This window comes from Drosophila santomea, chromosome X (assembly GCF_016746245.2).
Source record: "Drosophila santomea strain STO CAGO 1482 chromosome X, Prin_Dsan_1.1, whole genome shotgun sequence".
NCBI lineage: Eukaryota > Metazoa > Arthropoda > Insecta > Diptera > Drosophilidae > Drosophila > Drosophila santomea.
The window spans coordinates 19902251-19924653 of record NC_053021.2 but is presented as its reverse complement, the minus strand read 5'-3'; the positions used below and the strand labels follow the sequence as shown (position 1 = coordinate 19924653).

Genomic DNA, 22403 nt, shown 5'->3' with positions numbered 1-22403 from the left:
TACAAGTTTAATAACTTTTTTGTTAAAACGTGTAAAACTCTATTGGCCTGGCCCCAAGGGAAGTGCAGGTGAGAGAGCGAGAGTGAACGACTCTCTCTTTCTGTCTCTCGCACTCTGCTGAGTCGCTGCCTCAGCTGACGCCGACGTCGGCGCTGGCGTTGGCGTTACGTGAGCGCTGCGCATGCGCGACTTATTCAAATTGCCGCTTTTTCTGCTTTCTTTTTGCTTTTCATTTAAGCGACGCTGATACCCAGCACGAAAGTTCATCAGGGGTATGCTGCTTAAAAAACGAAAAGAAATATGCTGAAAGTACGAATTCAATATTTAAAAGTGGTCGTCCTTGAAATGATGCGTTTTTCATAATAACATGCGAAATGCGCTTGCAATACATGTTGTTCCATATAACTAAATTCTTCTTAATAGTTTCAATATTTTCATTTTAAACTTTAGGTTCTTTATGCAAGTCAATCCTTAAGAAACATCTTTAAAATTATACATTTTCTAAAAAGACAACTATTTTTAATCAAACAAAACATTAACTTTAATAATCAAATAGCAACAAACCTTGTGATACAATAATTTTTATATATGTTGATTAGGGTATTCCAATGTCGGTAGGGCCCCCTTCTCTTTCTCTTTTATTTTTAGTTTTGCACTAATTTGCGTTTTGCTCACTTCACTTTTTTGTGCCCGTTTTATTTTTATTTTGTTGATATTACATCCTCCGCTTGTCGCTCTTACTCACTCGCACACTCTCTTTTCGTCTTCTTCTTGACGCTTGCAAGGCGACTCAATCCAATCTACACTCTCCTCGCAAAATGTTGTCTCACGACCCACAGTCGCGTTCGCATTAATAGGGGTTTGTTTTGTGTTCAGCTGGTATTTGCTTATATTCGTAGGTATTTCACTACTTTCTTTAAGCAACAGAAAATGTTATATTACAATTTTTATAAGACAGGCTTTTTTTTTGTTTTTCAAAAAATATAAGACTGATTTACAATTTATACCTGTAAACATCTGAATAACTTTCCTGTTCCGATTCCAATTGGTGAAGGGTCTCAAAAAGATCTGACATTACGATATAGATTATAGAGTATATAATCCCTCTTATTTTAAAACTTAGGGCCTACCTTTACAACGGGTGGCACGTAGTTTTCGCACCTCAGGCGTACAGCTGACTAACTATTTTTTGTTTTTGTTTCGGTTTCGTTTGGTGTGTAGGAAGCCTCCAGTGCGGCGGGCAGCAGCAGCGGCAGCAGCAGCAGCGTCGGCGTCGCCGGGATCACCGGTTTGGAACCAACGTCGCCGACGTCGCTGCCGCCGTACCAAGTGAAAGCGATGGAGACCATTTTCATCAAAGAGGTGCAGGCGAACGGACCGGCCCACTACGCCAACCTGCAGACTGGCGACCGCGTGCTGATGGTCAACAACCAGCCGATCGCTGGCATCGCCTACAGCACCATCGTCTCGATGATCAAGCAGACGCCGGCGGTCCTCACGCTGCACGTGGTGCCCAAGGAGTGCGATGTCCTTCAGATGGTAAGCTCATCCTAACCCCCATATCCACACCCACAGCCCCAGGGCCACCGGAATACCCGAGCTATAGGCTTTTTTTTTTATTATTATTTTTTTTTTTTTGCCAAGTGTTTACTGCTTTCTTACCCAAAGTGTGATGATAAAAAGTGGTCATCTTTATAAGGTCTGACCTTAAGTCGGACAAAAAGCGGTATTTTCAAAAAAAAAAAAAAATAATAAAAAAGTTAAGACAATCCGGTTAATTGCCTGAGCCACAAGGGCCTGAGCCTTTCATGCAAGCGTAATCAGATCTTTGAAATATCGCGGATTAACATCCATAAAAGTGTATATTTGCTTATGATAGCATAAAAGGGATCGTGACTCACCTATTGTGAAACGTATAACAATTATAAATTTATGATTTATGATTATTTGGTATCTGCATGGGCAATATACACTTTATTCAGAATAGTTAACTTGAGATGGGATCGGTCCCTTATTTATTGAATATCGTGTAACGGGCAAACCGCTTGTTAGCCAGTTCAGGTTTTAACAACTTTGGCGAAAAACAATAAATAAACGATCGGTTTTTGTAAAGCCAATACATTTTCCATTGACCAGCGAGTTATATGAGTAAATGGTGCTCCACTTTGCAGTAATAATAATGCGTTTAAAAATGACGAACAGTGAACAAAGTCCGCACTTGAATTATTAATTGGATAAATTATAGCTTGCTTGAGATACATTTGTGTGTATATGTATGTACATATATTATATGTACATATGCATGAAACTACTAATTAAGAGTGTGACTACTATTGAAATACACCCACTGACTAATACGTTGTGTTGTATTATCATCTCTAACTTGTTTTCCTCGTCTTTTTACAGCATTATACGAGCATTGCCCACACGCCGGAGTCGAATCGCCTGACCATGTCGACGCACTCGCCCTCGCTGCTGGCCAACGGCTCCCACAAGACCACATTTCCAGCGGCAGCAGCAGCAGCAGCAGCGGCAGCAGTTGCAGCACCACCGCATCAGCATCAGCAGCAGCAACAGTTGATCTCATATCCCGCTGTTGCAGCCGTGACCACATCATCGCCGGCAGGATCGCCGCAATCGCAATCGCACCAGCACCCCAACCCCCATCATGCACCATCCCTGCACGGAGGCAGTCGATCGGGCAGCATCACCAGCACGGCCAGCGGAGGCATCACCATCCTTAGTCAGCCGTTCTACCCACAGCAGCAGCAACAGCAGCAACAACAACATCGTCACCCAGCGCTGACTGGCGGCAGCAGCAGCATCGATTTCGGGGACATGGCCCATGGACTGCGGCAGCATCAGCAGCAGCAGCAGCAGCAGCAACATCTGTACCAGCAGCAGCCACAGCATCACCAGTTTATGCGGTAAGTCAACAAAATAAATGAGCTCACCTTGGCGAACGGCGAACGGCGAAGCGGCAATTGACGTCATACATGATGGCAATTACAGCGGATTTTCGGATTTTGGGATTTCGAACAGCTGAAAAAAAAGCCCACGTATTTACAACGCATTCAGACCTATAAACAAAATCTATCACCTTTCCGCCAATTTGCTGTTTTTAAATTACACAGACGTACTTTTAATGTTGGTAGGGTTAACGTAGGTCTAACCGATTCAACAGACTAAACTATAAGATATACGAACCAGTTACAATATACGAACCCAATTACAATTGTTTTTATGAGGCTAAGGCTCATCAGATCCAAAAAACCAGACTCATCAAAGACAAGACAATGTTTTACAGTATCAACGTTTGCCTTGATCAACATACATTTAATTTACGCACACTTGGCACATATCCGATCCGCGCGCCAAAAGAAAAACTACATAACACCATTGGGCAATACTTGGAAGCCATCGAAGTACTTGGCCAGCGGGATCGCCAGGGAGAAGAGTCCATAGCTCTTTATGAAGGTCCAGCAGAAGTGGTCGTTATAGATGATCGTCAAGACGGAGCGAGCCATTCGCAGCAGCTGAAGTGTTTTGGTTTTCTCCACCATAGCGCCAGAAAACTGTCTATGAATTGTGAATTTAGTGTGGGGATTTCGATAGTGCTGCTCCGAACAGCTTACCTGATTATTCGAATCAACGGGAAAAATAACTATATAGACTTTTTTCAAACAAAAATTCAGATGTGTGTGCTCCCAAAAAAACTGAAAACAGAACTGGTCGATTGGCTGAATGCGGAATCACTGAAATCACCAGGTCAACTTGGTTCGAAATTGGGTCAGGGGAGTCTGACATTAAATTCTGGGTAACTTGATCGTTTTTCGGGTTACAAGTGTAATATGTATATTTTCTTTATATATGTATATTCGTTAATTGCAATTCACGTTCAAATGCAGCTGGCTCCACTGTGCAGTGGCGATCCGTTGTGATTTATGGTGGCAAAAGTTGAGAGGCGGTCAGTCGTCTCTGCTGTCTTTGAAAGCACAGTGATGCATACATATATGTACATGCATGCATATTATTGCACATTATTTCACTTTCATTGCCAACAAAAAACCATCGAAAAAATAAGTGAAAACTTAATATTTGAAATTGGAAACGAGAAACAAGAAACGAGAAATGCCAGGCGATCAGGGGGCGGAAAGGCTGCCAATAAAAAAAGCAGATGAGAGATGAAAATTGCGCTGAATTGCGATGAACTAAATGACAATAACTAACCGCATAATCAACAGCAACTGGCGGCGCACAATGTGCATAATTAAAAACAATTGTAAACGAACTCTGTGCGAAAGGTTTTATTCCCCTCGAGGCTATTCGCTAGATATAATAAATTCCGTTGGAATTTCCATCTGATCTCTGACATTTTGTTCGATTTTCGAAACATTACTGTTATTTACTAACTACTAGCTGCAATTTCTGTGCTTTGATAATGTTCTTAGTTGTAGATTTTGGGGGAACACAGATGACTCGCCACATTTCCCATCCTTGGAGACCATATAGACATATAGGCATATAGGCATATAGACATATAGACATATAGAGTCGGCAGCCCAATATTGGTCGCCATTGTGGCTGCGCCGGGGCCGCTCGGTGATTTCATCCTAACCTCCCCTCGGACGGAACCCACTCCAGTGCTCCTTCATCTGGCGTTCCCATTTCGTACATTCCTCATTTCAGTCTCATTTCATTCATCGCCCGACTCGCGCTGTCTTTCCATGCATATTTGTCATTGTTTTGCGTCTGTCTGTTCTGAATGAAATTTATTTTCCATATATTTCCCGCTGTCTGTCTGTCGGTCCGTCTGTCCGTTTGGGGATGTGCAAAAATTATTTATTATTTCGTATTCTATAAAAAGTTCAAGTGACGTCAGCGGGATACAACGTACATATATGTAGATAAGGCCGACCTTTCCGAAGGGTCGATTTTACAAAATATCCCTTTATTTTTTGTATTTCAGTTAATGCTTATGTTAATTATTTATTGATTTTCGTGCCATATTTTTGAGATAGTTATCTTTAAAGTGGTCTGCTGATGGGAAAGTTTAGACCAAAAGACCAAAAACCCATTAGTTAAATTAGATTTTGTGGTACGAAAAGATCCAATGACTTATTGTGTACCCTTCGCTATCTTTCTTTGTTTACACTTTCTCGTATTCTTTTCGGAAAGTTTGTCACGTCTTAAACTGGCTGCATGTGCAATTTTCAAATTACGTGAGTTGGTTGGGGCAAACTTAGAGAACTGTCAATTAGAAGAGATACACACGTCAATTGACTAACTGGAAATTTCGCCACAGACGAGTCTTTTAAATGTGAGATAACTTTGGAAATTAATTGATTATTGATTGGATTATCACAACAAATTGAGCACCTGAATGTTCCAATTAACTATACTTATTACTTTCGATTCTCTCGATTTAAAGTTGTTTTTCCCACGTCAGACATATTTCTTGGTTTAAATATAGATGGGTTTATGTGCTTTGATATTAATGTAACTTTAATGTACTCGGGGGCCGTTTTAATTGAAGGTTAAACTTTGCTAAAAACTTTAACGCGCCAATTTCTGCCACCGCATAAATAATTCAAAACTATATTAATATTCAAAGCGCAATATCAGACATTTTTTAAAACCCCCTGCAGTCGCGCATTGCGTATACGCAGCGTTGCTGCACATGAATATGAATAAATAAATCAATTATTATTACTGCACAGTAACCACTACCCATTGACTAATCGGGGGAAAAAATGAGGGAAAAATAAATAAGTAACCGCATAACTTTATGCACACACAACGAGTGTAAGCGGACACCTCGCAACAATAACAATAACAATAACAATAAATTTGTTGAGCTGCAAAGCGAATATTTGCTCCATTGTTAAATGATTACGATAAATTTAATTGAATTTTGTATGCCAGCAAAGAATGGGTAGCAAATAATGCCTTCAATTCCCTCAAACTTCAAGACGTCTCCTCGTTTCGCCTTTCGCCCTGTTTCCCTTCTGTTTCTCCCGAGCGGATGAGGGATTTATCTTTTCGAGATCGAGATGGAAACTGAGACCACTCGGATTGGGTTTGAGTTGATCTGGCCGCTCGGCAGGAGGTTTTATGTAAATTATTGACTACATTGACTACTCCAGGCATTCCAATTCCGAACATGCCACTGAAGTAATTTGCACTACAAGAAAATATTGCCTCTTTGTGTACGGGGTATATGTACATGTGTACATGTGTATGTACTTTCTTTTGTTTGCATATGAATTTCCCCTCAATTGATTGATTGATTGATCGCCCGATTGATTGATGGTTGGTGAAAATATGTCATCGGAAATGCAAAACTCATTGCGTGCACAGTGGGTGATGTTTTTGTCGGCGAACTGAAGTTCTGTCCAATTATTATTATTTTTTATTGGAATATTCTACAATTTATACCAGCCTTCGTCCCACTGTGCACTGTACAAATTTAACTACTTTGCTTTGACAATTACGTATACGCCCTGCGGTTGGGTGGACTTCCCCCTTCCGCTCCCCCCCCCCCCCCCCCCTGCTCATCCGCCCACTCGGTAAATAAATAAGCAAGACAAGGTTGCCTGCTGGGCAGGGAGAAGGGGGTGGTTGGGCGGTTAGGCGGCAGAGTATGGGGTATATATTTGGTCAGTCGGTGACTGATAGTGATATAGTGATTCCCACTCTCTCCCTTTCGCCGATCCTGTGCAAACTGTGGGCAGTTCCCTGCGCCCACTTGCCGCCCCTCGCTTCATTTTTGTTTGTTTATCTATTTATTGGTTACAAAATACAGTGGACTCTGGCTTTGGGCTCTAATGGGGGAAATCCTTGTTAATTTGTATATTTTCAATAATTTCATTTGTTTAATTTGTACTCATTGTTCAACTTTGACAACTTTCCTATGACAAGACGATCTTGTACAGGCATCTGTGGGAATATAGGTTCAGTGTATAAAACATTGCAGTTCTCTCTCAGGGGGATCACTGTACTGAAATAATAAAAAAGGAAAGCATGTGAGAGGAGAGCATCGGTCGGTGGGTCGTTCGCCATTCGGTCACTGCCCACTCAATGGGTCTCTTTCAATTGCAGAGCCTCCGCCGCTCTTTAATACAAATTTCATACATGCATACAAAGCCAATTTTTGCTGGGTTTTGTTGTGCCTTCTTTTTTATTTATTTTAGTTTAGTCGCAGGGACTTGGCGGTAGTACTTTAGTTTAGTTGACGATGGCGAGCGGTTCGCGCAGATTTCAGATATTGTGATACGCGGCAGACGAAGTTTTGTAATTTTAATTCACTTACTAGCATATTTCGAGAGCTCCGGCTGCCTGTCGCACACTGCCAGAAAAATGTATGCGCTACCTTATCAGGGCGAGAAAAAGCCGATGCTCATACACATGAAAATGATACGATTCGAGATCGATCCCACTAACGAAAACAGGTTAATTTGCCATTTCTCTACCGCTAAGTTGTGTCTTCAATTCCAATTTTTTGTTTGTGATACTGATAGTGTGATAATGGAATAAAACCCAAAAAGAAAGCACAATTTGCCGAGACCTTGTCCGAAAAAAAGAATGTACATTAGAACAAGAGCTCAAGTGTTTTCAATGAGACGAAGATCAAAGCGACGACCGCAACTCCCCCGCTGGTAACAATTACAAACAAAGACCACAATGAACCGTGTACAATGCCGTGTAAAGGTGCAAAGCTCGCCCTCGGAAAGGGTAAAATGTGAACCCCAGTTATCGCATCAAGGAAGTGTTTCAGATCGGTTCAAAAAGCAGTCGCTCGGTGCGAAAATCGGTTTAGAAATTGCTTGGCCTGGAAATGTATAGTCTGCTAAACATATCTGAACTCCTAACAAGTAAATAAGCTATTTACATTTGTAGCAGCTTTGTGAGAATGAGAATAACTCCGAAGTCGAACTTTTTCAACAAGTGTCTGAAAATCACACAAACCTCTTCAATTGTCCAAGAAAAAATCCCTGAAAATAAACTACTCCACAAAGAAATTGGCAATGATTAACGACTTGAATTTCTAAACAATTTTTGTTTTTGGGGGAAAGGGGAACTTGCGGAAATTAAACACCGCGCGAAAAGCAGAGTGTGTTGTGAGTGTGTTTTTGCATGTGCGCTGGCGAGCTCTCCCCCTCTCTTTGCTTATCTATCCCGCTCCCTCTGCTGCTCCCTGCGGCTTCTGTCGCTTATCAAATATGTCAACAATTTTTTATTTACGACTTGTTAATTGCAAAGAGTCGCAAGAGTTGGTAGAACGCAAATCAGGCAACTGAAAATAATACGAAATATGCCCACAGTGCAGACAATAAAACCGCGAAATTCCGCACACCGAAGGGGAGAGAGCTTATAGATATATATGCATACATACATATGTATGTGCATACGTATCTATGTGTGTTCATGCCCCCTATAGATACAGATACTGCTAATTCGCTGGCCGCCCCTTATCGATATGCACCATTATGGGGTATACTATGTGTGTGCATGTGGCGTGATAAGGGCTTTTGGCTTTGGGTGTGGGTGTGGGTGTGGGTGTGAGGGGGTCATGTATTGAATCGAATCGAACTGAATTGAGTGCGAGCCTCACTTGTGTAACAGCTTTTCTGCATTACGCACTCAGGCACCGATATAAATTTGTACACCCGTTTCCTCTCAAGAATCTATTTCAACCTATAGATGCTTTGAAGACCATGTTACAGCTAAAAGTAGGAGTTTCTTGCTCATGATTACTCGCCGGGACTTTCTGTCCGTCCGTATGAGTGTCGAGATGTCGGTAACTTTACAGCCTACCTGTACTTAAAGTATCTCTTCCATTTGGCAATATCATTTCTAAAGGAAATATAGTTTTTGGATACCTGTTCTATCAGAATTTTGGCTCAGTGTACAACTTATCGAATTGTATGTATTGAGCTTATGCATAGATAATAATCCCGAAAAATGCGAGCTTGTACGCCAATAATCACACATATATTTGCTAAGCGCACGAGCTCGAGATCCTGATCCAAAGTTGTATTTTTGCTTCCATTGCTACCTGTTGTGTCGGCGCACAGTGGGCTCAATTCTGTTTAAAAATGAGAGCTAAAATATTGCATTTTGCTTATATAAAAAGGAACTTGATTGCAACATGCAAAACACAGTTGTTGCTTTCTTTCTTTTTGCGGAACTTGTTCTTAACATACTGTGTAATTATTATTAATAATGTAATATAACCAAGTTTAAAAAAGAGCTTGTAAGAGAAGAACGTAATGTTCCGACAAGAATCGATCCAACTGAGCCCACTGTGCGCTGATAGCTAGGCAATAGAAATATGGTGCGAATGTGTGTGTGTTTCCTTTATTCTGCGACCTGTGAAATATGATCCAGGGATATAGAAGGTGTGGGGTTGGGGCCATCTAGTCATTACCTTTTGACCTTGACAGTCTGACGGGCTTTTGAGCCTCGAGTGTGGGAAAGGCTTTTAAAAGCGAATTGAATTAACCATCCTGGCGCACACACACTGTCATTTACCATACTATTTTTAGCTTTGAACTTTCATTTGACAATCTGAAGAGGCGGACGTTGCAAACGCGGGATGCGGGATGCAGGATGTAGGAAGAAGGATGCAGGATGCAGGACGCGGGATGCGGGGGCCAGGAAGTGGAGGCATAGTTAACCTAATTTGCCATTGGTAGTGCCACCACAAGCGAGAAACTAAAACTCGATACGCAAATGCTCCTTCTTCGTGCGCCACATGGAACTTAATTATTCGTGCTGCTCTCAGCCACTTAAACTATGGCTCAAATCTAATTTTTTTTGTTTGCCCTCCTGTGGCCGTTGGCTTACGGAGTGCCCACTGTAGCGGTTGTGGGCTGGTGGCGGAAAAGCAACAAGAAAAACAAAACATACAGCGGACAAAGAAAAATGCCCAAAACCGGTCCACAATTTGACATTTTCACATTTTCACATATCACAAAAGGCTTTTAGCCGTGAACTTATGTGTATCTACTTGACATTCATGTCAATTAGGGATGTCAGTGGAAAATGCAAAACATTTGATAAACGCGTCGGTTTGATTGCATGTTGAAGTTTGTTACATTTTTCATTAACGTGTTAATTCTTAGGAAGTGTTTTCCTGCATTTTTCATGTTACAAAATTCGCAGAAATTCAAATGAAGAGGTTTCCCAACTTAGTGGGAAAAATTCTGTTTGCGCAGCGCAGGTTAATTAATTTGAAAACCCAAAGCTCCATGAATGATGATGGCTTAAATATTGACTCTACAACATTTATGTTTTTGGGCTTTTAGCAATTTAAACCGTGCTATTTAAGTTGCGAATCTTTTGCTTTGTGTGGTCATTAGCGGTTGCGCAAGTCGGAAAAAGAAAAGAAAAACTCTTTCCCCACAGGGGGCGTATGAATGTGTAAAACGCATTGTTTGGCTTCCGAATTTCCCCCTCAGTCAACCTGTGTATGGTCATGGTTGGGTGATAATAAAACAGAGATTCATGATTTTCACACAAAACTTTGTGTCTAGCAATGACAGTTATAAATTGTATCGCCAGCAAAGGAAGTGCATTAAACTGAAATATGCAAACTGTTTAAGAGGGTGAAAATGTGAACAAAAGGTGAATAATGTGCATAGTTTCACTAATTTTAAAGACGATTTAAGTAAAGGGGCCCACGTCTTTAGTGGTTTTAAGAACTACATTTATTAATGTTTTTTTACTGAAACGGAAGCAAACTTAAGTTCAATTGAATCGCAATAAAGCGATTGATTGGTTAAGAAATGAGAATATTACGCTTTGAATTTGTTTTTCACAAAATAGGGAATGGAATTCGGCTATATGTCGTCGATCGTGATCGGCGTACGTTAGTGGGAATATTACGCATGCGCACCGTGTGACGACAGCGAATCGGAGCCAAACTCAAACTCATTGAGCGACTGACAAACTGATGGTGGCACGTGCCATCAAAAAGTGGGCAGCCCACTTGGAGCGCACTGCTTTTGGCCGATTGCCAATTTGGAGCTACTGCGTCTGCCCATCAGCCGTTGATTCAATTGACAAATATTTTTGTTGTGGTGCGAAAAAATTAAGGGGCTGCAAAAAATGTCTAGATCCGCCAACAGAAGCACTTTAGTTCGGTTATCGCTTATTGAAAGACAAATAGAAAATCAGACTGGTGATTTCGGTGTTTCATGTGGCGTTTGGCGGTGTAAATTGTGGAAACAAAGTTCAGTACAGTGGCTAAACCAAATAAATTTAACGTTTTCGTGTTGAGTTTTTTGTGTGTTTACTAAATGAATATGCTAAATAATGAATATGCTCGGGTGGACTTACTAGCGCAATCAAATGCATCGTCTTTGTGAAAATCATTTATATGGGTTTTAAGTTCTCATTTAACACACATTTTAATATTATCGATTATGATTTATACCGTTGCAGTGCTAATCAGCCGCCAAATTTAACAGTATTATCGGCCAGCTCGGCAACGACCACACCCACACCAACACCCACCGCCCGCCAGCCCAAGTCAGCGACGAGCCACAACCAGGCGTTGTACGCAGTTGGCGCGGGTCCGAGCTCAGCAGCCGGATCTGGGTCGGGATCCCTTTCGGGGGGCAGTGAGAACAGCGACCTGATGATCCGACTGCGCGAGTCCATCAAGCAGAAGGAGGAGTTCCTCAAGTCGCCGGTGCCCGCCTCCATGACCTCTGCCTCCTCGATCAACGGCAACCAGGCGCAATCCTCATCCTCATCGCCGGCACAGCAGCAACACCTGCAGCAGCACCAGCAGCACTTCTTTCCCTCGCACACGCCGCCAGGTGGTGTCCAAGTGGTGGTGCCTCCGCCGCGCAGTCGCCATCAAGTGATGCTCAAGCAGCAACAGCAACAGCAGCAACATCATGTTCTTGGCTACGACATGTACCACTCCGGTGGAAAGCTGGTGCAGCGTTCTTCCACGGCTCCCGGCAGTGTGTGCCACCACCAGCAGCAGCAGCAACATCAGCAGCACCACCACTACCATCAACAGCATCAGCAGCAGCTCCAGCAGACGCAACATCGCCAGGTGATGATCAACAACAATGCCAAGTACGCCAAGGATCTGGACTATTTTGAGACATTGCAGGAGACAGGAGTCACCAATAAGGTGTAAGTACCAAGCCCTATGCCAGTGACTGTAAATATACCCAATGCGTAAATATTTTATTAATCTTCCCGTTTATCCACAGCTTTGAGCGCAAGCTGGTGTCACACATGTCCAAGGGATTCGATCCGTTCAAGCCTCTGTCGATCAACACCAGCGCCCTGGAGTCCTCTGCCAGCACGTCGAGCACTACGGCCACCACGACGGTGAAGAAGCAAAGTGTGCTGTACGAGTCCCTGCAGCAGCATCCGCTGGCCAAGTACCATCAGACGCAGCAGCAAACGACATCGACGACGACGGTGGACGGGCAGACGAGCAGCCGGATGGAGCTGCACAAGGCGACACTGGCGAATGCCACCATCGATCCGGTGCCAGTGGGCTCCAGCAGTGAGTATAGCCACGCATCTATTCCCCATTCCCCCCCCTTCAACTACTAAGATACTTAACCACAATCGTGTTTTCATATTTGGTGCAGAGTTTGTGGCGCTGCCGGATAAGCCGTCCGCGGGTTCCTCCGTTGCCACCTTGGCGGACATTGTCGAGAGCAGTGGTAGGTTTTCGGTTGCCCTGTCTAGTTTGCTTATTGTTCCTTTGCTATATCTCTATATCTGATCCCCATGTACGTCGGGGCAGAAAGTGACAGGGTTAAACTTTATGTACACCGAGTTACCAAAACGTAATTAGAAGTAAATTTCCTGCTAAGTGTGGCAGCTTTGATGAAGAATTCTTTTATCGAATATTGTAGTCTTAAATATTTTATTAAACTAATGGATAATATAAGCCATTTATTTTACAGCGGCAGCCATTGTGGACAGTGCGGCGGGAAGCGGCAACGTTGTGCGGCGCTACAAACCATTATCCTCCAGCTCCTTCGACGAAGGCAAACCAATGCGTAGGATCTCCTACCTGCGGGCAACTAACAATGAGACCGACTTCAATGCGGAGGCTGCCGCCGGCGGAGATGCCACGGCAACAGGGGCATCAGGATCAGCATCCGCAACGGCAGCTACATCTGCACCCACGCCCTCGTCTGCTCCACCTCAAGCTCCAGCTCCAGCACCTGTACCCCTGCCCATTTCGATCCCCATTCCGGTGGCTGCAGTCGTGGAGCCGCAAAAGACGAAGTCCCTGGTGGAGGAGCATCCGGATCCCACCTACGATGTGATAGGAGGCACGGGTGGTGGCCACGAGTTCATTGAGACGCCGAACGGCCTAGAGGATGTGCGTCTGTCGGCCCACGGGAGTAGGAGGGCCTCTATGAGCAGCGACATGCGAAGCAGGTTTGTCAGTGTATCATATTGCCCATAAATTATTGAAAACCTTTTTCCTATATTTAATAGCATCCACATTGATGCCGAGTTGAATGGCAAGTATGTGCCAAACGAACTGGAGGCCTTTGAGACGGAAATCGAGATCAAGTCCTCTTGCATCAACGGAAAAGTGAGTGGTCCTCCTCCTTCTTACAAGGCAGCCACCTCAAGCATACTAATAACATTCATTCCATTTTCAGCGCATGTCCGAATACCGATCATGGCGTCAGGTGAAGCTGGAGATCAAGGGAGATCTGCTGCGAATCTACTCAGGCCGCCATGCCAAATCGGAGCACAATGTAAGTGCATTCTATATGGGTAGCCTAATCCTCGTTGACTAATGACCGTCTTCATAACTTAGGTGATAGAACTTGATATTAGAAACTTTAAGTTCTTCGACGAGTCGCTGGATAAGAAGAAATACTTGATCCGTATGCAGTCGAAGCCATCGCCCAGTGGAGCCCATTTGGCCTCCTTGGGCAACGAGTTAAACCTGGACGAGGGTCACGACAAGCTGCTAACCTCGTCGGGCAGCAGCAGTGCGAATGAACCCACTGCCAACTCAGCATCGGCCCTGACCGCATCCACCTCCTCGTCCACCTGCAGCAGCGGTCCTTACACGGAGATCCTATTCAAGACGAAGAGCAGCAACGAGATGAAGCGACTGTTTGGACTACTGCAATGGAAGGACAGTCTCAACTACGATGATAACGTAAGTGTTCAGGTGCACGTAAGCCGAAAAACATCCATTTACATACTTCTTAACAGGAGCACCAGCCACAAGGCAAGCAGTTGGCAGAACCGCAGAAAACAGTGGCCAGCGCCAGCTATCTGGACGATGTCCAAGGTGCAGCGAGTGCAGCCGACAGCTCACCCTTGAGCTCCCATTCGGGTGGCATTGCAGACGCTAGTGGCAGTCACCATGTTTCTGCGCTACCAGCAGCTGCGGCTATTGTCGCTGCTACCAGCGACTCCATTTCGCCGGTGATGAAGGCAAGGAAATCCTCTTCGCACAAGCATATACCTGATAAGGATTTGGGTTCGCCCAAATCGAAGAACTGGAAGGATTTGCTCTTCCGACGTGGCGGCAGTGGCAGCGGAGGAGTGTCGCACCACGACTTGGCCTCGCCATCCGCCTGTGCAGCCAAGCAGATTGGCTCCATTGGCGTTCCCCTGCGCAGCTGCCCCATGTCAAAGGTCAATGCCTATGTGCCGCATCTGGTAGAGGTGTGCACGAACATTGTGGAGACGAAGGGTCTGGGCGTGGTTGGCATCTATCGCATACCCGGAAACAAGGCCGCCATATCGGAGCTGTCCGAACTGGTCAACACCAAAGACTTTCAGTTCGAGAGTTGTGCTAGCGATGACCGCTGGGAGGATGTGAATGTGGTGAGCAGTCTGCTCAAGTTGTTTATCCGCAGTCTGCCCGATGCCTTGATGCCAGCAAGCTACTACATCAACTTCATTGAGGCGGACAAGAAATTTGGCCTGGAGAGAATTGTCCTGTTGCGCGAGATTGTGGAATCGTTACCACGACATCCTTACGAGACAATGAAGCACTTGATTCGGCATCTGTGCCGAGTGAGCGGCAATTGCGATGTGAACCGCATGGAGCCCAAAAACCTTGCCATCATATTCGGGCCATCAATAATCAGAACGCCGAACGATACCCTGGAAACGGCAGTCAAGGACATGAAACATCAGTGCCGCATCGTTGAGCTTTTGGTCACACAGGTAAGGATCCTAAATTTATAGTTTATTATAGCTTATTTAACAATCCATGCACCTTTCAATTGCAGTACGACTACTTCTTTGAGGGTGGCAGTCTGCCGGATTTAGCCGAAGTGAGCGGCGGTACCGCCGCCATAAGCGCCGCTCAGCCGCAGCAGCAGACGCAGGAGGATCAGACGAGCATGCTGCTGCACAACCTGTCGAAGATCGAGCGGATCACAGAACGTGAAACCACGCGCACCTCGCGCTTTATGCCGCAGCTTAGACGAAAGACCCATGGCAAGCGGAGCGCCGTAAACTCGGACACGTACTCCGGCGAGAGCGTTCTGGTAAGCGGGAGCTCCTCCAACACCAACACCACCACCACCACCACCACCACCCACACCACAAGTAGCACAAGTAGTAGCAACACCATCACCACAACCATCAGCACCACCACCATCCAGCAGCGACGGGCGCAGCGCAAGGCTGTGCAGAGCATTTGCGACCAGGCTCTAATCCTGCTCCTGCCCACACCCGTTTCTTCCGTCTCTCTTCCCTTTCAGTCGTTGGACTACGCCAAGGCGTCCGCCTCGGCCTCGGCATCCGCAAGCAGCACCGCCAGTACCTCCAGCAGTTCGACGCTTCACAGCGGCAAGGCATCCGTCTCATCCTCTTCCAGTTCCACCACCAAGTTCAGCTCATCGTCATCGTCGTCAACAACGGCTGTGGCGATTTCTTCCTCCATCTCGGCGACTTCCTCCAAGTTGTTGAGTGCCAATTTTAAGAAGCGAAGCACTGGAGGTTTCCTGGGCTCAAGATCCTCGCACCAGACGCGCAAGGCCAGCTTGGACGAAAAGGACTCAGGACAGTCGTCTGGCAGCCTTGGTCACAGTTTGGGAGTAGGTATCAATCTGGCCAAGGAACAACAGCGCAGCAGCGTGGACATATCCATTCTGCTAACGGACGACGACTCTAGCAGCAGGCTAAGCGATACGGGTAAGGGTTCAAGGCGGTGAGATGAGGAAGCTGATAATTAAGGTACTCCTTATCGTTGACCAGGTTCCATGTCACTGACAACCATTACGGACACACTGGACAGCAAGCTACGCAACTTGCGCAGCGGCTCTGAATCGAACGATGAGAATGGATCGCCCGAGTTTCCCAAGAACCGGCGGCACACCTTGGGCCAGCCACTGCACATGCACTCCGAGAACATTCCGTATGCGGACGAGTCGCCAGAGCGGCTGTTCCATCAGTTTTGCAATCCCCTTGAGACAGCCCCCCTATCCCTGCACCTGAGCCGCTCCTGCACGGCCACCAATACAATTGGCGGCGATGAAAAGCCTTCAAAGCAGTCGGCTGGAGTTGCGCCACTACCACCAAGTTTGCTTAAAGCGGCACATAAGTTACAGCACTCAGCCACGGTGCCCATTCATCAGGGAAGCTCCACTGCACCAACTAGCGGAGCAGCAACGCCCGTCGGCACGCCGACCGGCAGCAGTGGGGCCGGCGCTATTCCCTTGCGCAGTTCCTCGAGCAGTGTCACTACGCTAACCAAAAGCATACATCCCAGGTTCAGTAACTATCTAAGCTATGAAAGAGGCAACGCAGCCGCTGGAGGCGCTGAAAGGGTGGTGGGATCCGCCGGAGGAGCTGCCTCCGAGGACGATTCCGAGGGCTCGACCACCAGTGATCCCAAGGAGAAGCTGCTTCTCGGTGAACGCCCTTCGCCTTCGTTTTTTATCGAGCGCTACAACAAAAAAAGACGCGATCATCGGTTATTTCGCAGCGCCAGCTTCAATTGCCGGAACTACTCCACCCGGCACATAGCGGCGCAGCCATCCGGAGGAGTAGCGACGGGAGTATCGGGCGGAGTAGCTGGAGCGGTGGCGGTGGGGGTGGCTTGCTGCCAGGCATTGAGCACCACCGGCTTGACCAAGGACGAGAAGACTGACATGAACCTGACAAAGAAGCGCCAAATCCAGAACAAGCAGAATCGATCCATTAAGCGGCGGCATACGGTAGGCGGACCTCACGACTACTCCGCCAGCAATGGTGGCTGCTCGAATCACTCACACGGTCACGACCTAGCAGCCATAAACTACAATCACCACAATCGCCATCATCAGCAGCAGTTGCTGAAGCTGGGCAGCGCTACATCTGGCGGCGGAGGCAGCGGCGCAGCTGCGGCGGAGACGACGACCACCACAACGACCACTACCACGGTGCTGCGGCGCCTCGGTACGGGTCAAGCCGCTGCCGAAGCCAGTGTAGCGTTGCCCGGATCTAGTTCCGGATCCGGCAGCAACAACAATAACTCACCCCAAAGCGACGGCAGTAATGGCAACGGCGGTGGAGTAGCGGGAGTGGCCTCGGGTGCACCGCCAACTGGTGTAGGCGTCGGTGGCAACAACAGCAGCGGAAGCAGCAGCAACAGCAGCAGCACCAGCACAACTCCCGCTGGGAACGGAGATCAGGTCCTGGAAGTGGGCATACGCATCAAGAACCTTAACCGCGGTCGCTTCTAAGAACCTAGATCCCCAAACTATGAAAACAATGCAGTTTCACATGCTTGAATCAGTCTTGCGAACTCACATTCACAGGAAACAGTCTAAACAAAACTAAAACTGTAGTATGGTTAAAAGCAGACAGTCTGCTAATATCGCGTTTTGAAAAACCTGACGAAAAACTTAGTTTATAGCTCCTAATGCAGATTACTGCGACAAGACCACCCCGAAATAGCAGTTGTTTAAATGTGGTTAACCACATTAATTGACACTTTGAATCCCACAGTTTACATGAGTATTATCGAAAGGTTTAATATATAAACAAAGGCATAAAGAGAAGATATTTAACAATAGTCTGTTAAACACACAAATGCTAAACACACATTTAAAAAACAACAAAGTTAAATTGAATGTTAACCCTCAAAAAAGTTGCTAAAAAGGCAAATCGTTGTAGCAAAGGCTATTCGAACACCTCTAAGTAGTCTTGCTTTACAAGCCCTCGCGTTTAAAACTGAGTTTGGCATGTTAAACGGCCAAAACGAATTTTACGTTCAAATGGGTCGTGGCAAAGACACTTAAAAGGGACGAAAATACCTTATGCTACTTAGATTCTGTAAAAAGTAGTCACCATAATCTATTTTACTATATACCTATATCAATGTGCAGTTGCAGTGTTGTGTCCGAATTGGGTCTTAAAAGTTAACCAAAAGGAGTGTAGAAAAAGAGTTGATTGCGAAAATTCAGCAGAGCAGTTGAAATACATATTATTACATATTCTATCACAATATATTTATATATTCATGTGCAGAGTCCAGGAAGTTGTGCCGACTACAATATATTACAAATATAACCCATTGAAACCCAACCAAGGAAACTTAACTTAACTAGTTGGCAAGGATCCGAGATCGAATTGCTTAATGCACTGTAATGAAAAAAGGCACAACTTCAGGAGAAAACAAATCGTAACAATGCAACGCAGGAAAAACAGTCTGTACGAGGGCAGGAAGTAATTTATTCGCACACACGAAATACACACAAAACACACAAATTAAATGGGAACCAAGCAAAGATGGCACATATATTGCGAGAGACAGAGCAAGATATATATAAGGAGTGACAGTGAGAGGGAGATAGAAGGAGAGAGATAAACTATTTTGTAAAACTTATACAACACAATACAGAGAAATCGCATAAGCAACCACCTACGTAAAGGGATAATTGAAAGAGTCGCCTGTCCGCGTCCGTGCACTTGCATGAGTCCCTCTGACAACTCAGTTGTGCTAGGTCCTGCATAGGGATCGGATCAGTTCTGTTCTTAATTAAGATGTGCTAATTAATTTGTTTTTTTTTCTGTGTACCTCTGTACCTGTTGTACAAAAATCGTGGCTTGATGATCCCATTTTTGGTGCCTTAAATTATTGGCTTTAAATTCTGTTAACCTTTTTTCCACCCACAAAATTTGTTTTTTTTTTTTTATATAAACCAATTTTTTTTATTTATTTGAATGGTGCTGAGGGAAATGCTTGATACAGGTGCAGCTACAAAGCTATGAAGTGGGGGATAGATTTTCCCGACAGGCGACCAGAAGAGGGATAGCGTGTTCGAAATTAGGTTTGATTGATAAAGCGACTATATGTTTACCATATGACGCACGAGAAACGGCATAAATTTACATTTACATATATAATATTATATATTTTTGTGTAGTTTGTATATGATTTAAGTTTGGGAAATAAAAGAACGCATAAAAGTACATGCAAACGCATATGCATATGATTAAGCAATTAGATAGTAGTTGTATAGTATTCCTCCAATTTTTTTGCTGTATATACGAGTTAATTTTTTTGATTTCATTCACAATTATGATTTACACCACCCCCGAAAAGGATATATAAACATTATATATCTTCTACGCATTTTGTTTTGTTACCCGATGGCAGAAAATAAATAATAAAAACGAGAAGGCAGGCGAAAAGTATATAGAAAGTACCCAAGCGCGTAACGTTGCTATATAAATATTATGATTAACTAAAAACAATTTTTTGTTAGAGATTAGGTAGTTATTTTTTAAAAATTGTATTTTCTATTATACATGTATACATCTATATATATTTTATTTGTATTATGATTTTTTTTCAACAACAAGTAAATGTGGATTTTCTATAATGCTGACAACACAATAAAAAAGAAACAACAAATATTAAGAATAAATTGTACAAGTATAAACCAGAAACAAGCTCTGTTTTTATTTTCGCTTTTGTTCCCAGTGTCAACACGGTTTATCAACTATGTATGTATATCTAATTCCCCAGCAATGATAATGGATAATGATCTATGTACAGAATGGCTTCGTGAACGTTGAAGCTTATAGCTTGGCCTGTGGACCCGTGCCAGAGATCTTGTAAACGAACTCGTGGGCCACATCGTAGTAAGGATTGCAGCTCTGGCGCACTCTCTTCAGCCACGCCCTGATTTTGGGGTACTTGATCCTGACATCGTAGTCGGCCATACCTGGATTGAATGAGTTAAATGTGATTTTAACAACTGGGAAATACTTGAACTATCCCAAAACTGAAAGTTAACTAACGTGTCTGTTCAATTTCACAGGCTGCAAAGATGTCTGCCACGGTGAGGTGGGATCCTGTGAGGAAGTCCTTGCCCTCCAGCCAGACCTCTTCCACCACGTCGAGGTTGCGCTCCATGTGCATGCGGAACGTCTCGATTTTGGCCTCGGTGGGAGTGCGTCCGGTCAGAAGCGGCTCCAGCCACACGGTGCGAAAGTACATGGCGCAGGTGAGCCGCAGGGACATGTGCTGCCACTCGAGGAACTCGTCCACGCGGCTCTGGTCAACGAAGTACTTTGGGTACAGGTGCTCCGGTATCTTGCCCTTGGCGCTCAGATAGCGCAGGATGGCCACACTCTCCGCCAGCTTGTAGCCATTGTCGTGGATGCAGGGCACGCGCTGGAAGCGGTTAATCTCCTTCTTGAAGTCTTCGGTCAAGTGCTCGCCTAGGGGGCAAAGACCGTGGTCAATTGATTAGATTGCAACAAATAATGGCGGTGGCGGTGGCGAGTGCGTCCATTGAATGTTAAAAAAGTTACGCACCTATTCAAATAGTATATAAAATTCAATTGATAATCCTTTCGCAAAGTACTACAATTTTGGAAAGTGAGCAAAACGATAATGTATTGATCTTTGTATTTTGTTTGAGATACTTGAGGTATTGGCATACCTCCTCACCATATGGACACACTTTGACCCGCACCCCGAATACCCTTACCATTGCGCAGGGCCACCACGCAGTCTTCGAAGGGCATGTTGCTTAGCCGGAAGATAATGAACAACGCCCTCGAGGGCTGTGACATCAGGTCATAGTAGTAGCGAATGGGAGCGGACATCCTCAGGTTCGTTGGCTGTCTGGAGGGAACTGCAAAGAGGAGGTGGTTACAGTTGGTTACAGCGGTTGGGGGCTTCATAAACAAATGGGCGCCGGTCCAAAGATCACCGAAGAATCTCCACTGGAAGCCGCGGAGCAGCACTCCATACCCCTGAACTCACCACAAACACGGTCTGTGGGCAACTGGATGCCGCTATGCCACTGAGCTCCGACTTGGATCGGAATCGGAATCGGAATCAGCTTGCTGGGCAACAAGTTGTACGTAGGGAAATGTGGGGAGAGCGAGCTTTACGTAGTGAATTTTATCAAAGAAAAGCTCTGCGCTCAGTAGTGATGCGCGTTTATGGGAAAATCACGTAACGACCGTATTTACAATTTAAAAAAAAATTTTCTAAATAAATAAAAAAAATTAATAAATACATAATTCAATCCAATAATATGTGTTTAAATAAAAGTGTTCTAGATCACTTTTTGGGCACAGTTAGTACACTCGATACATTCATAATTTACATTTAATAATTTATTCTTCTAAAAATTTCATTTTCTTCCACCGAAACTAAACTTCTCCACAGATGGCATAGTAAATGAATAAATAACTTACTTTACAACTTCGTCTATAATTTGTAGTATAATATAAAACATTATTATATTTAAAAATAATAAATGAAATTAGAAACTTGAATCAGTACTTCTACTAAACTTGAGTCTTATATTTCTACTTTGAAAACATTTTTTTAAACTAACCTTTGCGATTTTGTACCTCATCAAAGGCCAACTGCAGCTGATCCTCGTCATTGCTGAGTCCCAGTAAACTGGCCAAAAACGACACCGACATGGCGGGATCCGAACTCCTCCGAATCGAGCCAGTGAATGAACTGGATGCAGCTGCTCTAACTTACTATATATACCTCGGTTGTGGATGATCTCCAATCTGAGAGAAAATGCGAATGCTACTGCGACTGCGAGTCAAATAAACAGAAATGAAAGAAAATAGGCGCAAGGTAATATTAACTCTTGAGATAAGGCGGATTTCCCTCTTTGCCACACTGGCTACACTGCAAATTTAAATGAATATTTGTGGGTAATTTATTAACAAATATTCAGTGGGAGTTATCCTCTGAAAATGTTGCGAACGGTATGTGAAAATATATGAAAAATGCACAAATCAGTACAAAAAGACGCATATGATTTCAGCGGAAAAGAGGGAACTCCATAATGCAATAATTAGCTTATCAAAATCCCGAGCTGGCAATGAGTTCCATTTGTTTTTCCAGTGCAGCTGCGTTTCATTCATCCCCCTGCCAATGTGCAAAGTAATAAATA

The 22403-nt window shown here is 44.5% G+C and overlaps 3 protein-coding genes across 11 annotated transcripts in view; 1 reads left to right on the top strand and 2 right to left on the bottom strand.

Annotated features, from left to right (window-relative positions):
* Positions 1–19434, top strand: part of LOC120456341 (serine-rich adhesin for platelets) — a 39203-nt gene extending 19769 nt beyond the window's left edge. For 4 of the 7 annotated variants that reach the window (XM_039643116.1, XM_039643115.1, XM_044006611.1 and 1 more), the window contains exons 4-15: positions 1222–1539; positions 2407–2927; positions 11449–12156; positions 12237–12538; positions 12627–12701; positions 12948–13431; positions 13492–13591; positions 13662–13760; positions 13823–14173; positions 14230–15195; positions 15261–16170; positions 16234–19434. In XM_039643116.1, coding sequence (XP_039499050.1) covers positions 1222–1539; positions 2407–2927; positions 11449–12156; positions 12237–12538; positions 12627–12701; positions 12948–13431; positions 13492–13591; positions 13662–13760; positions 13823–14173; positions 14230–15195; positions 15261–16170; positions 16234–17702 — 6303 coding nt within the window. In that variant the 3' untranslated portion in view covers positions 17703–19434. The remainder of the gene's footprint in view (positions 1–1221; positions 1540–2406; positions 2928–11448; positions 12157–12236; positions 12539–12626; positions 12702–12947; positions 13432–13491; positions 13592–13661; positions 13761–13822; positions 14174–14229; positions 15196–15260; positions 16171–16233) is intronic. The other 3 variants (XM_039643119.2, XM_039643120.2, XM_039643118.2) reach the window with 3 other exon arrangements.
* LOC120456346 lies at positions 3300–3790 on the bottom strand. Of its 2 annotated transcripts, none has more exons than XM_039643130.1 (2): positions 3636–3790; positions 3300–3579 (listed from the first exon to the last, which is right to left on the bottom strand). In XM_039643130.1, exon 2 carries the CDS (start codon positions 3561–3563, stop codon positions 3387–3389), a length of 177 nt encoding a protein of 58 aa, XP_039499064.1. In that variant the 5' UTR covers positions 3564–3579; positions 3636–3790; the 3' UTR covers positions 3300–3386. The 2 variants fall into 2 exon arrangements, with proteins under 2 accessions (XP_039499064.1, XP_039499065.1); XM_039643131.1 differs by having other exon boundaries at positions 3300–3575.
* A 454-nt stretch (positions 19435–19888) lies between the features above and the next one.
* LOC120456344 (glutathione S-transferase theta-1-like) lies at positions 19889–21981 on the bottom strand. 2 transcript variants are annotated; one of them, XM_039643126.2, is made up of 4 exons: positions 21825–21981; positions 20964–21110; positions 20269–20691; positions 19889–20192 (listed from the first exon to the last, which is right to left on the bottom strand). In XM_039643126.2, exons 1-4 carry the CDS (start codon positions 21913–21915, stop codon positions 20047–20049), a joined length of 807 nt encoding a protein of 268 aa, XP_039499060.1. In that variant the 5' UTR covers positions 21916–21981; the 3' UTR covers positions 19889–20046. The 2 variants fall into 2 exon arrangements, with proteins under 2 accessions (XP_039499060.1, XP_039499061.1); XM_039643127.2 differs by lacking the exon at positions 21825–21981 and adding an exon at positions 21242–21377.
* Between the last annotated feature and the right edge of the window lie 422 nt (positions 21982–22403).

Coding starts and splice junctions, on each gene's coding strand:
- LOC120456346 (XM_039643130.1), bottom strand. CDS start 3,563: ATGGTGGAGAAAACCAAAACACTTCAGCTGCTGCGAATGGCTCGCTCC.
- LOC120456344 (XM_039643126.2), bottom strand. CDS start 21,915: ATGTCGGTGTCGTTTTTGGCCAGTTTACTGGGACTCAGCAATGACGAG. Junction 21,111..21,824: donor TGAGGTACAAAATCGCAAAG/GTTAGTTTAAAA, acceptor TCCTCTTTGCAG/TTCCCTCCAGACAGCCAACG. Junction 20,193..20,268: donor CTGTGAAATTGAACAGACAC/GTTAGTTAACTT, acceptor CATTCAATCCAG/GTATGGCCGACTACGATGTC.